Source organism: Trachemys scripta, chromosome 15, assembly GCF_013100865.1.
Source record: "Trachemys scripta elegans isolate TJP31775 chromosome 15, CAS_Tse_1.0, whole genome shotgun sequence".
Taxonomy (NCBI): Eukaryota; Metazoa; Chordata; order Testudines; family Emydidae; genus Trachemys; species Trachemys scripta.
Window position 1 is genome coordinate 18,720,560 of NC_048312.1, and position 16,196 is coordinate 18,736,755.

The 16,196-nt window shown below is 50.5% G+C and overlaps 1 protein-coding gene across 2 annotated transcripts in view; it reads right to left on the reverse strand.

Annotated features, from left to right (window-relative positions):
- Positions 1 to 239: 239 nt before the first annotated feature.
- Positions 240 to 16,196, reverse strand: part of LOC117887876 (thyroid adenoma-associated protein homolog) — a 39,450-nt gene continuing 23,493 nt past the window's right edge. For both annotated transcript variants that reach the window (XM_034790588.1, XM_034790586.1), the window contains exons 19-31: positions 15,685 to 15,828; positions 14,580 to 14,684; positions 12,821 to 13,021; positions 11,199 to 11,349; positions 9,976 to 10,222; positions 9,341 to 9,577; positions 8,479 to 8,704; positions 7,776 to 7,982; positions 7,168 to 7,406; positions 6,046 to 6,228; positions 4,065 to 4,331; positions 2,388 to 2,593; positions 240 to 1,160 (exon numbers count right to left, since the gene is read on the reverse strand). In XM_034790588.1, the coding sequence (XP_034646479.1) occupies positions 889 to 1,160; positions 2,388 to 2,593; positions 4,065 to 4,331; positions 6,046 to 6,228; positions 7,168 to 7,406; positions 7,776 to 7,982; positions 8,479 to 8,704; positions 9,341 to 9,577; positions 9,976 to 10,222; positions 11,199 to 11,349; positions 12,821 to 13,021; positions 14,580 to 14,684; positions 15,685 to 15,828 (2,685 nt within the window). In that variant the 3' untranslated portion in view covers positions 240 to 888. The remainder of the gene's footprint in view (positions 1,161 to 2,387; positions 2,594 to 4,064; positions 4,332 to 6,045; positions 6,229 to 7,167; positions 7,407 to 7,775; positions 7,983 to 8,478; positions 8,705 to 9,340; positions 9,578 to 9,975; positions 10,223 to 11,198; positions 11,350 to 12,820; positions 13,022 to 14,579; positions 14,685 to 15,684; positions 15,829 to 16,196) is intronic.

Here is a 16,196-nt window from a genome sequence, read left to right on the forward strand (position 1 = left end):
GTTGGTATGGGAGTGTTGTTGCACCAGCAGTTTGGACTAGAGTTAGACCATAAGTGAAGCAGCAACTAAGCTTTGAGAGTCAGAGACTAACATTTGAGGAATCAGAGGGCATTTGCTAACTGATTGAAAGGCTTTTCAAATGGAAAATACAGACACCCAGATTGCTTTATAGCACTGAGTAATAGCAACACCCAATTAGGACTCTTTATTAGTGATAAAGTCAAAGTGACACTTTATTTAGCCAAAAGCATGTTTATTGGCTCCTTATAACAGAAGCCACAAACGTGGATAAAAAACAGTGAAATAAGAGCAGAGGGATCGGAGTTTGAGATGTGACCTCCTTCGAGACGTGTTCTCTCTGGTCCTTCGGGGAGTAGTGCATCCAACCCTCCTCATTACAGGGAAGGCTGTCTTGACCTGAGAATATTGGGCATACCAAGGAGCCCATGCCTTTCAGGTAGAGAGGAGCAGAAACATGGGCTAAGACCATCACTGGTATTTGATGTTGGTAGTAATGTAATTTGTAAAGCTGCCTCTGAATGAAGAACTGGAAGCTGTCACCTCCTGGCCTGATCCAGAGAATGTGTGGTTGATAAAATAAGTCTGAGGAACCAAGCTAACCTGAGGGGGAAAGGGGCCTAGATCCCGGGTAGTAGGACAGTGTACCACCTCCCTTTCCTGGCTGGTGAATGGGGAGCACCTGAGTTACATCAATAACCTACCAGTTCTGGATGGCTCCCAGCAGAGGAGAAATCAGGAAGGTGAGCACAGAGATCCAGCAGTGTCTGGGAACAGACATCTAAAGCACAGTGTGAAGAGAGCACACTCTGCCCCTTGGCTAATGGCTCATGGTAACTCAGTACAACACAGTTCTGCCACCTGGGATGATCAGACAGCTCTTACTGAGAACCTTGTATCTGTGATCCCATAGTCTAAACTGAAGGTGGGGGCCATTCCATGCTGGGCTAGCAGTTCCTGGACCAGCATAAGCTCACTTCTCAGCTCCTGGGAAGTGCAGTGGATCTCTGAAGCACTGATGTGGGTCCTTTCCAGGCCATCCAGAGCGTGGGCCAGAAGTGTGGCCTTCACCAGTAGCGCTGTGACAGCAGCATGCACCTTTGCACACCCCAGAGCTTTCATATGCAAAGGTGCAATGGCCTCTAAAAGGGAGCAGAACAAGGTATTAACAGGGTTAGGGTGTGTATCGGATATCAGTGGCATTCAAAAGTAATTTAGAGAGACAGATGAGAGGGCAAATATTCCTGTTCACTGTCCCATCCTCTCCATGAGCCAAATTCCCATGTACGCCAGAGTGCAGATAAAGCACCACGCTGCTGCAGCAGGAGTTGAGCTGTCACTGAAAAACCAATGCCGCCTTGACATGCACTCCCAGCAGCAGCATGAGGGTGCAGAGCCATGAATACCCACCAGGGACTGCTGGCTTTTTTCTGTTCCTGGCACAGGTGAATTCCAAGAACACCTGACTTGGCCTATCCACACAGGTCCCAGACACGGGCTTGTGCTTAAGCCTGTGCTAAGTTCTGTTTATTTAGTTTTCTTCATTTACACAAATGCCAGGCAGCTCCACTGGGCGTTTGCCTCAGCTTACCTTGGCTGCATGGAGCACGGCCAGCCCCTGCCCAGCTTGACAGCTCTAGTACAGAGACTTTACTGCAGTTTCCCTTGCCAAGGGCAAATAGTTTATTATGCAGGTAACAGCAGGGGGTTTCTGGATGCAATTTCCAGTTATCCAAAACCTCAAGGCTGTTTCTCATTCTCCAGTTTCACCTCTAAGTGCTATTCGTGATGCGCTACTAGGAGCTGGTTGAACTGTGTGGTGTATTTGGCCAAGATACAGAAAACAAGTTGGGGTTGTCAGTCAATGGCACAGACCCTGCAAAGGGACAATTATGGAACATAGTGGGTGTTCCCTGGCTTTTCCTTTGCACTCGGTTTTGTTCATCCCAGTCTCGGTGCTGTTTGAAGGGAGGCTGGTTTGTGGGGGGGAAACATTGGAACAACAAACCTAAACGTAGCAGGTTTCTCTGCATGTGGATCGTGGGCTAGAGTCCAGTGAATTGTATTAACCTGACTGAGAACAACATTGAAAAAATGTAAAGAATACTATGAAGTCACTTAAACCCCAAGTTTAATGTAGCTTTGAAGTTGCAATAGGGCAGGAAGTAATGTGCTGCTTCTTCCATTTCACTTTATTTAAAGCAGTTATTCTAGCACCACATAGTTAAAGAGCTCAGCAATTAGTGCAGGTCCTACATATAAACAAATCTGTGCTTTATGAACAAGTGTCATATATGCAACCAGCTTTGCTTTGGTTTTAAGGCCGACACTGGGAAGGGATTAGATGCGATGCCAGTGCAGCTACGTACCTTGGCTCCACCAGTGCTTGCAGTGCTGCAGGTTGTGTAAGATGCTGGGTCCGGTGGCTTTCAGCCAGCGTTGAGTGAAGTCACAAAGCTGAGCAGAGGCGGGCACCCTGTCCAGCAGCTGAAGGAGGAAGGGGAGGAGCAGCCGGGATAAGACAGCTGGCTCTGCAAAAACATTGGGTTCGTCCTCTTTATACAGACTGACGGCTCTGAAAGGGAAGCCAAGTCAAACGATAAATCCCACGTTTTGTCTCATTCACTAATCTGCTCCTCCAAACACCTCTGCACGATGTCACGCTATGTACCAGCTGCGATAGCACAGTAATGGGTGTTACATGAGCAACCGGGGCTTTCTGTATTGGTGACTAGAAAGGATGGGATTTCACATATTTGGTGTTTACAGATTGAAAGGCCCAAGGCCTCCTTTTGTGGGGGACAGTTCCCTTGGGATGCTGGCAACAATAATGTTTCCCATCTATATAGCAGTTTTACAGCACTGAACCCCCATTAACTCCTTAATCCACACAATTCCCCTGGGAGAGACTGAGGTGTCATCTCCACTGTATAGAGGGAGCAGCAGAGAGATTAAAGGCCTGGTTTTCAAACTTGAGTGCCTAAAGCAAGGCACCTACGTAAGTGGCCTGATTTTGAGAGGTGCTGAGCACACGCAACCACCAGTGAAGTAGGAGCTCTGGGTGCTCAGAACCTCCAAAATAAATAAATAAAAAAATCAGGCCACTTCTTTAAGTGCTTGAATAGAGATTTAGATGCTTAAGTTTAGGCCAGGATTTTCAAACGTAGGTGGACTAAGTTACCTGCCCCAGGTGGCACAGTGAGACTGTGGCAGAGATGGAGACAGAACTCACTAGGCCCTGCCCTCTATTTTCAGCCTCACTTGCATCCAGTCTGGACATTTTTATTTGAAAAACAAAAACAAAGAAACCCCTAAACAGATCATTTCTTTGCAGGGCCTAGTTTTTAATCTGCCCTTATAAAAACAAGTCGTCCCTATGGCTTTTATTCTGGAATACCACCTGGAGTGGCTTCCTCCGGAAGCAGAGACAAAGCCAGGCTGCATTTGCTCTTTTCACTCCTATGAGGAGATGGAGCATCCCCTCCTTGCCCTTTGCCGGCACACGGCGATCACTGCTTGCAAGTCTGAGCTGTCTCTTTACAAGCTGGTCACTTGGGCTCCCTCCTAAGGGGCAACCGAATTCTTGTGATTTGCCTTTGTTCCTGAAGACAGGTTTCCCAATCCTAGTCTGCACTGTGGCTGTTTTGCAATACGCTGCTGGCATAACCAGCCATGGCGGGATCTCTCTAGTGTATTGGTATACTCCTGTGGCATGAAACAGCCAGCGACACTCTTAAGCCATTTCTAGTGTCTGCAGCTAGTGTTGGGAGGACACGGCCGGGAGAAAACTAGGAGTGGCCAGATCTTCCTATGCCACAACAATCCCTAGCTCTCCTCCTGGCCCCTTGGGGCTATTGCCAGGCAGCGGCTCTAATATACACTGGGATATTGGACCAGTGCAAAGTGGGATGTGGGAGCCTCAAAGCAATCTTTGTATCCCTTCGGGAGTTGCAGTGTGCCCTCCCCTTGGCCACAGCTGAAGATGGATACTGAAATATTTCTGGTATATGTCTCCTTAACACCACTTTAGAATCTTAGCTGCTCACTTGTTGGCCTCCAGTTCTGTCAAGATGTTGCTGAGATCCAGTGTGGGGAGGTGCCGTAGCAAAAACTCAAAGGTTTCTTGGCAGCCCCAGAACTTTTCCAGCAGGACATGCAGCAGGCACACCAGCCCTCTGTTACCCTGGATGAAGACACAACTATCTTTAGGCCACGCTCCCGACACGTGCTGAACAAGGCTGGCGAAGACAGAGGCTTCACGCCGTACTTCCTGATCCTCATCTTGTAGCAGGTAAATGCCCATGTCCATCACACTGAGTGGAAAAAGAAAGCAGACTTCATTTTAGTAGCATATGGTGGTATCTGGAGCACTTCTAAGCTGTCCAACTACAATGCCAGGGGATAATCTTACACAGGTTGTAACTAACAGGAAACTTGGATGGTCAATATCATCACTACTTGTTTCTGGTAGTGCTTGCAATGTGTCAGGTGTTACATACATGAAAGGCCCTGTCCCCATGAGCTTACAGTTGAAAGAGACAAAGCTAATAGATGGAGGCTAGGGGAAAGGGGGAAATATACCAGCATAATGGTCAGATGGAAACTAGCTACATCCTGGTAATGTTTAACAAAGATCCTTTCTTCTCTTTTGTAAAGTGACATACAATATCCTCAAGTACTCCATAACCTTGTCACAGTCAGCCTGTCTCTGTTCATCAGTGCAAAGTGCCCCATCCAATATTATATTGAGGATTTTCATGAGGATACTGTTGGGGAGAGTTGGACCCAACGTTTACATTTTGTTTAAAAGAATATTGTTTTACAAACCTTTAGGTCAACAGAAACGTTTCCAGTATTTTTATTTAAACTCCAACTTACAAGTCTTTTGTTTAAATTTCAATATTCCTATGTTGTGTCTGCAACTGGAATATTGCAGAGCTGAGTTATCCTGCATGAGGGCCAGAAAATGAAACTGACGAGTTCATTTTCATTGTCCAGGCGGAGTGAAATGCAGAGAGTAAATAAACAGTACTTATAGCGAAAAGGAGCCGAGGCTTTCAGGTGTTAGCAGCAGCAGCAGCACAGGTAACAGCATCTTGTTTTTAAAAATGTGACTTGTAACTTGGCAATGTCCCCTTTAATATTCTTCAATGCGGTTTTCCTAGTGCAAGCCTTGGATTAATTAGGCAAGTTATTAACCTTTAGGGCCAGAAACTGGGATTTTGGATGCTGGAGCAGTACTGGAAATGTGTATTGTCAATGACCATCAAGAAAACCTGACTTTCATGCCACAAGTATTGCTCGAAGTCAAGCTGAATTAGCTCTTGCCAGGAAATTAAAAATAAATAATACAAGGTTTTTTAGTTATATAAACAACAAGAGAATAAGGATGGATGATATTTACCCCCACATACATGAGGGGGTAAATAGCAGGGAGGGTGAAGAGCTATTTAAGCTACAGGACAATGTTGGCACAAGAACAAATGGATATAAACTGGCCATGAACAAATTCAGGCTGGAAATTAGAAGACGGTTTCTAACCATCAGAGGGACGAGGTTCTGGCACAGCCTTCCCATAGGCGTTGTGGGGGCAAACAATTAGTTTCAAGAGAGAGCTGGATCCATTTCTTTAGTGTGACTGTATGATGGGGTCGCTTGTGCTGGTAGGGGTTAAGGCTCAGCAGTCCTGAGGCCCATTTCTGGTGTATTCTGGGTTGGCAGAGTTTTCACCTTCTTCTGCACCGGCTGGGTGTGGTCAGTTACCAGGATTATGTGGGTGTATCTCATTGAATCATTTCCTGCTGTTGGGGGAGCCTCAGGCACTGGTGCACTGCAGCCCCTCCTACTCTCTGCCTGTGGCACATAATACTCTAGTCCCCTGAGGGCTGGAATACTTTGGTCTCATTTCAGTGGTTGGGATCAGTGTGCGGGAGGTGGTGGTGGTGGCCTGTGATACGAGGTGTGAGAGGTCTGACGAGATGATCTGCTGGGTCCCTTCTGGCCTCAACTTAAGTGTCAGCTACGTACCGCACAGCCACCGACAGCAGGGATGGGCAGGAGGCTTCCAAGGCACTCTGAACCACGTCCGCTCCTGCCAGCTTGAGAGACCTTGCTGCCGCCAGTCTCAGCACCTCTGAAGAAATGGATTTGCTGCATCTTTCCAGCATCACACACCATCGCTCAAGCAGGGGATAATCCCGAAGCTTGGAACTGTCACAGGATGAGTGAGAGAGAAGGAATGTCAAAGTCACATCTTTCCTTCTGGCTCCATCAGACACCGGCACTCAGCCGACTGCCCCAACACAGAATTCTCCCTTTTCAGGGAGGTTCTGTACCAATAAGTCAGACCCGTGTCACTGCCCCAGACTAGTGAAGTTGCCATAAATCCTTTGACATTGGCGCATTTGTTGATGTCCAATGCAAAAATGAAATCAAGATGCACTAAAGTATATCAGGGCCTGCAGCGAAGGGTCATGGGTCTCTGCAGAACACGGGGGAGAAGCAGTAGCACCTCTGGTTCTGTCCCTCTCACAGCAGTTACATCCTATTATTCTCCATCCGTTCAAGCTCAGGGTCTGGGAGTCGTGAGAAGCAGGGCCACTTGAGTTCAAATGCTACACCAGGTACAAAAGGATTACTGTAGCTGCCAATATTTTAGCGTGGTACCTGCCCCAGAGCTCCTTGGACACACAGCATTGTTTATGCTGTACCCTGCCTACTGGACAATTATCTCCTGCACCGACACCTCTGTAACTGGTACCCCTACATTTCTATGTGTCGCTGCAGGCATGTAACTACAGCTCCTGTTCTGCTGCAAGTGATCTGTCTCCTCGCTTTCTCGGGGAGTGGAGTAAATTGGTATCCGACGACCTACCACGCAGGGCAGAGCTCGAATGCGGCGCCAGTTAAATCGGTATCGTGGAAGGCACATGCCTCCAATAAAATTCAATGCCAACCAAGTAAGAGCAAGAGGAAAAAAGCCAGGACAGAAGCACAAACCTGAATATATTCTATGGGCAATGCCAAAGAAGTGTCTGCTGTTGTAGGGCTCAGTGCTGCTCCTCCTGAACCCGGGGCAAAACTCTTATTGACGTCTATGGCCCATCAGAGAATTCGAGGGAGGGTACAGGAGAATAAGACTCTACTTACCCCAGGACAAGGAGCACGCTAATCACGGAGAGTGCCTGGAAGAGGAGGTCTGGGCCAGGAGACTCTGTTTCCACCATAGATAGCAGGACATCCACACATGCTGCTGCAGGACCCAAGAGTTTATGGAAAACATCCTGGGCCTGGGATGAAGGATTGCGGCACAGATGCACCAAAGCCTCCAGGTATAACTTCAAGAACTCTTTGTCCCTCCGACCTTGTAGCACTGACTTTAGGTTCTCCTGATGAAGGAAGGGGAAGTTCCCAGAGAAATAAGGAATCACTGTCCCTCTTGGGGGAAAAAGTCCTTTCAATTCGGGATGAGCAATGACACTTCTAAAACTAAACTGCAGCTGTGGAAGTGTGGTGGATTAAACGCTCTAGCCACTCACCTCTAGAGACGGGTCCAAACTCCCATTAGGATGCACGGGGAAAGGCAGACGGTAAGTGAATGGCCTCAGCACAGTGATTGCTGGGAACACCTAACTAGCCAAGCTCATCCGAATGAGAGCTCAGAAAGGCACGATCTGTTTCACAATGTGGGGGTGTTAGGACTGGACAGCTCCTGAGCGTTCGCTCTGATTTAAAATCTCTATGGAGCCTTGCCTTACCAGTAACGTCAGCTGGAGACTCTTCTCCAAGTCCTTGCTTCTTTCTTCCTCCCCTTCAATCACCCACGTCAGGATGGCTGATTGTATATCAACATCTGCCCCTTGGAGGAGCAAGCAAACGGCACCAACTCTCTCAGCCCCAGCCAGGCTTGCTGCCTCCTTGCAGAGGAAGTGGGTGATAACTTGATGGAACACAGCGGAGCCCACCTGCAAGAAAACCAGAACAGCTGCTTATAAGCTGCTCCAGGAAAGGCTTTGCTTTCCAGACAGGGACAAGATCCCCTTGATGTGGGCCAGGTTTGGATGAATGCCCGACACTACATGCCCACTGCTAGCACACTGAATAAAAGTGAAATAGCTGGAGAACTAAATTTAACCTACATTTTCCCCTTCAGCAGAGATGCTCGAGGTTAAAGGCCATTCACCATTTTTGTAAGAGCACCAGAGACTTTTTAAATCCGAGAGCATTCCTCTCCTGCTCCAAGCACTTTACAAACACCAACTGGTTAAGCCTCAAAGGATCCCACTGCGAGAATGACTGCTCCTCCTCCCTATCCTGTCCTCCAGACCCAGCAGAGAGTTTACAATGGTCCATTGTGTTTGCAGCTTGACTGGTAGCATCTTCCTGCTGCATATTCCTTCTCCTTGAGCTGTTTGAGGCCCAGTGAGCCACAATGAACACATCCTCAGGAGAGGCAAATACCTGGAGCTCGGAAGATCTTGCCTTCTGCCCTGGCCCAAGGCTGTCCAGTTCACTGCTCACAACCTCTCGAAAACGCTTTGCAAAACCCTGGGTGCAGCTCCCCGCCAACAAGGAGATGACTTGGAGGTAGGCTGAGCGAATCAGAGGGCACTGCTGTGCAGGGGTGACCAACCAGAACTGGCCTTCCATCTGGTGAGCCACAGACAGCATGGCATCTGGTGACAAACTGAAAGGAAACGTCAGAGTTTACTTAGCGAGGTACCAGTAACAATAGTTATGGGTTAGCTGTTACTAGCCACCTTGGATGCAGGAGCGTTAGCTTGTCTCTTTGAAAGGTGCTGGCCCAGTTCCCTCTGCAGAGCCATGCATTACAATTCTGTTTCTAGGAAGGGGACAGGGTACTGCATTGATAAAGGCTGGGAAGGTCAGTCGCTATTAAACCACCCTGTATCCTGTCTTATGACGGCATCATTGGGCTCTTTCCTCCTGTTTCTAGGGTGTGTGATGGAACCTTTTCCCCCACCCTTGCAACCAACCAGAACATGAGGTCAGCGTATGTCCTTCTGCATTGTCCCTAGCACTCCATGAAGCAGCCAGCAGGGCTCCATGCAGAGTCCTTTTTCTTGCCCCTTCGATAACAAAAGGCAGGATTGCGAGTCAGCTGGTGAGTCTGTGATGGAGCCGCTGCTCTGTCACTCAGCTGGGAAGCAACATTCCTAGGTTAATTTCAGCGTTTGCCTCGGCATTCCTTGCCAGGCTGTTCACATTACACCCCTGGCTTTGGAGTTTGGATCTGAGGTCATGCCTTGCTGCCATGAAAACAGAAAGGGAGTAAGGGAACGGCACTTAGAAACCCACTCACCAGTTCGTGTCTGCAGCGTAAGTCAGCAGAGCCCGTATCTGCAGCAGACGCCCATGCAGCGTGTTGTGGGATAGGACACCGCCTTGCTTAGCTAAGTCCCCAGCCAGTCGCAGCAGGATCTTCCCGTATTCAGCTGTAGGGACAACAGGGACTAGGGCCTTGGCTGCCATGACTCGCACAGCGTAGATGGGGTTTCCTGCAAGCTGAAGCAAGGGCTCCAGGAAGCAAGTGGAGACGCTGCAGAGCGAGCAGTGCAGAGCAGGAAACAAAGCAAAGATTATCCTGCTGCTGGTCTAGGTCCCTGCTAAACAGAGCTGAACGGAAAGGGCTAGAAAAGGACCACGACCGCTCGAGAGCATGTCTCGGCTCTGCACGTCAGCTCCACGGGGCCTCTGAGCCCTCAGGACCAGCAGTGCCACTGCAGCGTCCCGCCATTGCGCAGCCCATCCTCTGCCAGGACGCGAGTGACTCAGACGAGGGCAGGAACCCTCCCCCGCTGCAGAAGGTGGCGGATGCCGTTGGCTCTGGGAGGCTGTCAGCCTCACGCAGCCCATAGGTAGCAGTGCCCCTGTGTGGACCCCCAGCCTGCACCCTGCCACCTGCCCATGGGGTGGCCTCCTCCCCATTTTCTCTACCTGCTCAGTCCATCTGCCCCGGGTTGGAGTTTTGCCAAGAGCGTGAGGATGGCGTGGAGCGAGGGGCAGAGGTGAAACCTCCCTCCCTCCGGCTCTCCTGCCGTCTCCAGAGCTGAGTGCAGCTCTCCCAGCAGGATCTCCCTCAGCTGCGGGTAGCGGCTGAAGAACGCCTGAGGGCTCACCCCGTCTTGAGCGCAGCTATCGTCCCGGCTCCGCTTCGGACCCAGCACCCGAGCTGTGAGGGCGCCTGAAAGACAACAAGCGGGGGAAGGGCATCAGGAACCACGGCCATTGGCACATGGCAGGGATGAACCAGCTACCCCCATGTACTCTGCCCTGCGCTTCAGCATGAACAGCAAGTCCACCAGAGCCGTGTTCGGGCAGAGGAAACATATTAGTGGTTTGAGCACGGAGACTTCCTGACATCTCTCCTTGGACCCTGCCTCAAATCCTAGCAGAGCTGGCTCAGTCATTCGACCTTCCCAGGCAGGGAGATGGAGTCCCATGCAATTTACTCAACGGGTGGCGCTCTCAAAAGAGACTCCGAAAAGTAGGTCTCCCCTGCTCTGCAGGGCATTAAAGATGCTGTGGCCTGTTTGCTGGGGTTTGCCTCGGGCCCTGGTCCAGCACTCCCACTCCACTCGCTCTCATGCTGAGCCACCCTCCACCCCAGAGATGGCTGCATTTCACTGACGCTGTGTGTAATGGGAGAGATGGAGACAAGTCAGAATTTAGATCCTGACTGGGACTGCCCCAAAGGTCAGACCTGGGGTTTTGCTTGGGGCCATCCCTTGAGCGCAGTTTGGAAAATGCTTTGCGGGGGTGGGATTCTGTACAAAACATTCTTCTGAGACCCTTTAGGGAACAGCTACCCTCAATAGCAAAGGAAGCGGCTAGCAGACCTGGCAAGCTGAGCATTCCTGAAGTAGCCCAGCGCTGGCCTAATCTGGGACGCTAACAGATACAGGAATTAGCCTGTTAAGACTCACCATCGACTGGAGGACACGTTTTGCAAACCGTACAACACGCTCTCCTCCCTCCTCCCCACCGCTGTTCACAGCAGCGCTTCTGACGTGCTCGTCTTGCTTCCTGTTCCATTCCGAGGGCACTCAGGGCCGGACACTGAGCAGAGCAATGCCCTTGCTCCTATGGAGGTTGACTGATGGAAGGACACCCGTGTGTGCACCCCACGGCACTGCTAGGAATAAGCAGCTGTTACTCACTGAAGAGCTGGATGGCTGCGTTTTTCATGGCCCAGCTAGACGAGCCTAGTGCCTTCAGAAGCAGAGCCATCATAGGCGTGACATACTGCAGCAGCGCCGTTCCTAGGCCGGAGCCACGCACCAGTGTCTGCAGCACGTGCAAGGCGGAGACCTGCAGAGAACACACAACAAAGAGCACCGTGCTGGCCAGGGACATCTTGGTGCCCACTGGCAGAAGGCAGTGCCCTGGGTCTGGTCTCCACAGAATCGTTCATCAAAGGGTGTCTGGTAAGGTCTCTAGTGAAAGCCTGTGTCACGCTGATCGTCATAATCACTGTGAGGTGTTTGTACGGATAATATGTAAGGAGGTGTGTGTGTGTGTGTGTGTGTCTGTCTGTCTTCAGGGGGGAGCTGCTTATCCACCTGTCTGGCTATATGTAAATTGAGTACTGTATACTTCACAACAGCTCTCTGTTTACAGACTGACCGCAGTGCTAATCAAGAGACTGTGAAATCTTCATGGGAAATTCTCTGCAGGAAAAAACAAGCAGCAGGAAGTTCCCTGTTTACAAGTGAGGACGATGGATGGCTGGAACTATATCTGGGGATACAATGGTATGCCCAGGTATCCTTCACTGAGGGGTCAAACTGCCAGCTGGCTTGTCATATGAACAAAGGATCACAGCTGGTCTGGCACTGATGAGAAGAGAGACTTTGGGTGAGTGATCTTTGAGACAGGGGAATGTCTTGCTTTCTAGAGCCTAAACTTAACATGTTATGATTTTATTTTATATGTAACCATTTGTTCCCATTAATTCTGTCTGCTTCTTCTCAAATCTCTGGTCTTTGTTAAATAAACTTTTACTTGGTTTCACTAATCCAAGTGCTGTCAGTTGAGTGGAGCGGTGGTTCTGAGGTGTGTACTGTGCCTTTGGGAGTGGTGGATCTGTGACTGCGGGGAGTGTGCAGTAGAATACAGGCTGGACTCTTCTGGGGGAAGCCTGGAGGGCTCAGGGGCTGCATGTGCCTATTCCTTATGTGGAGAGGGACCATGAAGCCTGCGTGGGCTGAGGGGGGGAGTGCTTGTGTTGCCTGTGGCTGGTGGAGTTTGTGAACTAACCCCTCACAGATATGGCTTCCTCACGCTAAGGGCAGGTGGTAGCGAGGTGCCTTGCAGCCCTGGGTACCCCCCCAGAAGTGTTGCAGTTATTTCCCACTCAGAGCAGCTTTCATTGCAAAGGAGCTTGACGTACTACACAGAATGCACATGGGTCACTTCTGGGGGGGCGGGGACACAGCAAACACTAGGCAATCATTCGGGGCAGCGAAAAGAAAGCCGTCTTCCTCAGTTGGATCGGCCAGGGAAGTCAAGTGGGTGTGACGCTTCGGCGAACAGCTCTACAATAGTGAAAACCAGCAGGACTCCTGGAGTGGTTTGCTTGTGGGTTTGGTCTCCTCTGAGAGACGGTGTTGCAGGCAGCACGGTGACCCCAGCCGCGTTCGGAGGGCAGGGTGCTCGCTCAGCAGCACCACTGGCCGGGATTCAGGAGGCAGCCTGCCTGGCTAACCAAGAGGCAGGTCTCGTCTGCTGAATATCATCCACTCATGTGGGAGCTGAACTGCTTGGCGCTCAGGCCTCTTACCTGAGGGAGGTCCAGCGTCTGGTCCCAGTTCTGCGGGAGAGGCGTGTTGGCCAAGGCCAGTAAAGTCTGGATGCAATGTGCTAGCAGAGGGCGTGCCTTGGAGGGATCCTCCCCACCGACGATACACAGGAAGAGCATGGGGAAGCCAGCTGCCCTGCGGGTAATGGAGCTGCTCCTGGGGCCACTTAGCAATTCCAAACCCTGAGAAACAAAACCAGCCAGGAAGCTGCAGGTGGCTGAGATTACACCTTGCGGTGGTCAGACCGGGATTGCAGTTTAGGAGCTCCTAGCTCCCGGGCCTGCGCTCACACCACTGGTAAACATCCAACGCCCATGTTTGTTCTATAATTAGTGCTGGGCGTGAGACAGTAACTCCTCACTTAAAGTCCTCCCGGTTAACGTTGTTACCTTGCTAATCAATTTGGGAACATGCTCATTTAAAGTCGTGTAATGCTCCCTTCTAACCCCGTTTGGCAGCTGCCTGCTTTGTCTACTGCTTGCAGGAAGAGCAGCCGTTGCAGCTAGCTGGTGGGGCCTTGGAACTAGGGTGGACCGGCAGCCCCGACCCCCCCCCGCCATCAGCTCCCTGCTCCCCTAAGTTCCCTGTGCAGCAGCTGCCCAGCAGGCTAGCAATTGCAGCTGTCCCTCCCCCCCACTGTCATGTGCTGCTCCTGCCCTCTGCCTTGGAGCTGCTCCCCGAGACTCCTGCTTGCTGTGTGGGGGGGGAGGGGGGCTAATGTCAGGGTATCCCCCTCTCCCCTGCTCCTGCACCCCACTAACCCCATCTTCCATAGAGCAGGGGAGACACACCAGGGCTCAGGACAGCAGGAACTTGCAGCAGCTGCGGTCTCAGCAAGCTGATCTAATTAACAAGGTCGTGTACTTAAAGGGGAAATGCGCATCTCTCCCTCCATTCCTGCTGCCTTGCAGAGCGAGAGAGTTAACCCTTGAGGGCTCAGCCAATTGCTAGTTCATCATTTAGCATTAAGGGAAATGTCCCACACTGACTCCTCCACCTCAGCCAAGCTTCACAATCATCATCAGTGTGTACCAGTATTAAATTGTTTAAAACTTATACTGTGTGTATGTGTATATAGATATATATATATATATATATAAAAAAATAGTCTTTTTGTCTGGTGAAAAAAATTTCCTTAGAACCTAACCCCCCCATTACATTAATTCTTATGGGGAAATTAGATTCACTTAACATTGTTTCGCTTAAAGTCGCATTTTTCAAGAACAAACTACAACCTTAAGTGAGGAGTTACTGTTCAGGGTTGGTACACGAGGACTGAACAGCCGAGAGGGGAGAGCAGGCTCCAAGGGGCGTTCTGCTTAGTCCTCGGCTGTCGGCTGGTTTGGGAAGAGGGGTTCAGCGGAGTGAGAGGGATGCTCAGACCTTTGGGGTGTACAAGGCCCCAGCAAGGGATTTGTGGGAATACAGCGATGATCTTTGGTCCTTAAATTTACAACTGTTCTAAACCTTTCTAAAAACAACACACATGGGTATGTGCTCAGAACAATACATGAGTGAGGGGTCAGAGGTCACTGATTTGCCAATCAGAACTCTGAATTGATTAAAGTTAATTAGTCCATATCCCCTTACAGAAGGGGCTGTTTTCTCCTGTGTTTGAACATGTACTGGTGCCCTGATCCTGACCAAGGTCTTCGGGTACCTCTGTAATATAAGTAACAGTTACCTTTAACTGAATGACCTTCTCCCCCCGGTGCCTAGAGCAAGAAATGGTTGCAATACCTGTGCCAGCATCGTTCTTGGCACTGCCTGCAGTTCTGCATGAGGATGGTTCAGCAAAGCACTGCAAAATTTGGTGAATCCCATGCTGCAACCTTCAACTGCTCCCTAGGATAGAAGAAGACTCAGGGCTCTGCAGGTTCAAAGGGCATTCCATCTGCTCTCTAATCAACCCCCACCACAGCCCCATGAGGGAGACACTCGCCTCTTTTCACAGATGGGGAAGCAGAAGCAGATAAATGTAATGACTTGGTCGAAGCTGCAGCAGTTAAGTGTCAGCGCCAGGATTAGCAATCGGGAGCTCCTGACTCATAGTTCCATGCTTAAGCCAAAGCTACTGGCCTACACGATAAAACATTAAAACGGAAGATTTTTGTGGCGCAGAGAAGTACATTTTGTGGGTGAAGCTAATTATGAACCTCCACTCTCCGCTGTGTGGGTTCAAAAGGGACAGTCGAGCCACTCGCTTGTCTCACGTGATACATCAAACCCACACTGGGGTTACCACACATTGTCTAGCCCCTGCACTAGCCCAGAGGCTGAGTGACAGAGCCCATAGCGCTATCCAAGAAACAGTGGATAGCGCTATCCAAGAAACAGTTTGCATCCACCCAAAGGGATCCAGGTTCACTGCTGGGACACAAGGAAGGTAGGTCAGGAAGAAGAAGAGAGGGGATGTCGGACGCTGTTCTGTGGTCATTGCCACTGTCCAAAGCAGTAATGACTGGCTCCAAATGGAGCCCTGCCGTCTCCTTGGCCAGGAGTTGGCCCTTGTAAGGGTGAAATGGAGAAGTACTTGGGGGGACCCACACTCAGGAGGGAAAACATCTACTGAGTAATGGACCATCTGGAGCTATCCTTTGCGCGGCTGTAAGTCCCCAGTAGCCCCATGAAAGTCAGTGGGGTTGTTCCAGTGTCACGGGGTGTAACAGCAGAATCTGACCCAGGGACCTGACGAATGGCCCTTAAACGACAGACCTTGCTGCCCCCAAGGGACAGCGACATGAGCCCTGGGCCATTCAGAAGGGAGAGAGACTCCCCTGTCAGGCCTGAGATGGGACGGAGGGTGTGGCACAGCCTATCCATCCGGGCCGGACGCTGTTCTTACCCAGTGCCGGCACTTCAGCAGCACTTCCTGAAACACTCTAGCCGCCATCTTGAACACAGTGAGTGGCAGGAGTGGCTCAGGCCCTGCCGGTGGTGCCAGAGGGAGAATCTTCTCCACTAGGCCTCCCAAGAGCAGCCCTATTTCCTGCGGGGGCCAAAGAAACAAACCAAATTAGGTGTGAGATCACGACCTCGCTGAATTGACGTGGCCTTTTCTCCTTGGCGCTAGTGAGGGATTTGGTGCATTGCTGGCTAAGAGCATCATTATGTTCCAGGGTGCTTTAAATTGCTGAGAGCACATGGCGCCCGGCAGACATGCCTCAGCCCCGGTTTCCACCGGCACAAACTGAAAAGTCCCCTCCAGCTGGTCTTTTGCTTTGCCCTCCCCTCACTCCTGCCCCACCCCAGTCAATGCTTCAGTAAGATGGGGAATTTTTACCTATGCAGTCTCCGGCAAGGATCAGTCTGAGCCAGGTTTGAGCCTGCTGCCACTGAAAAGGTAAAAACTCCCAC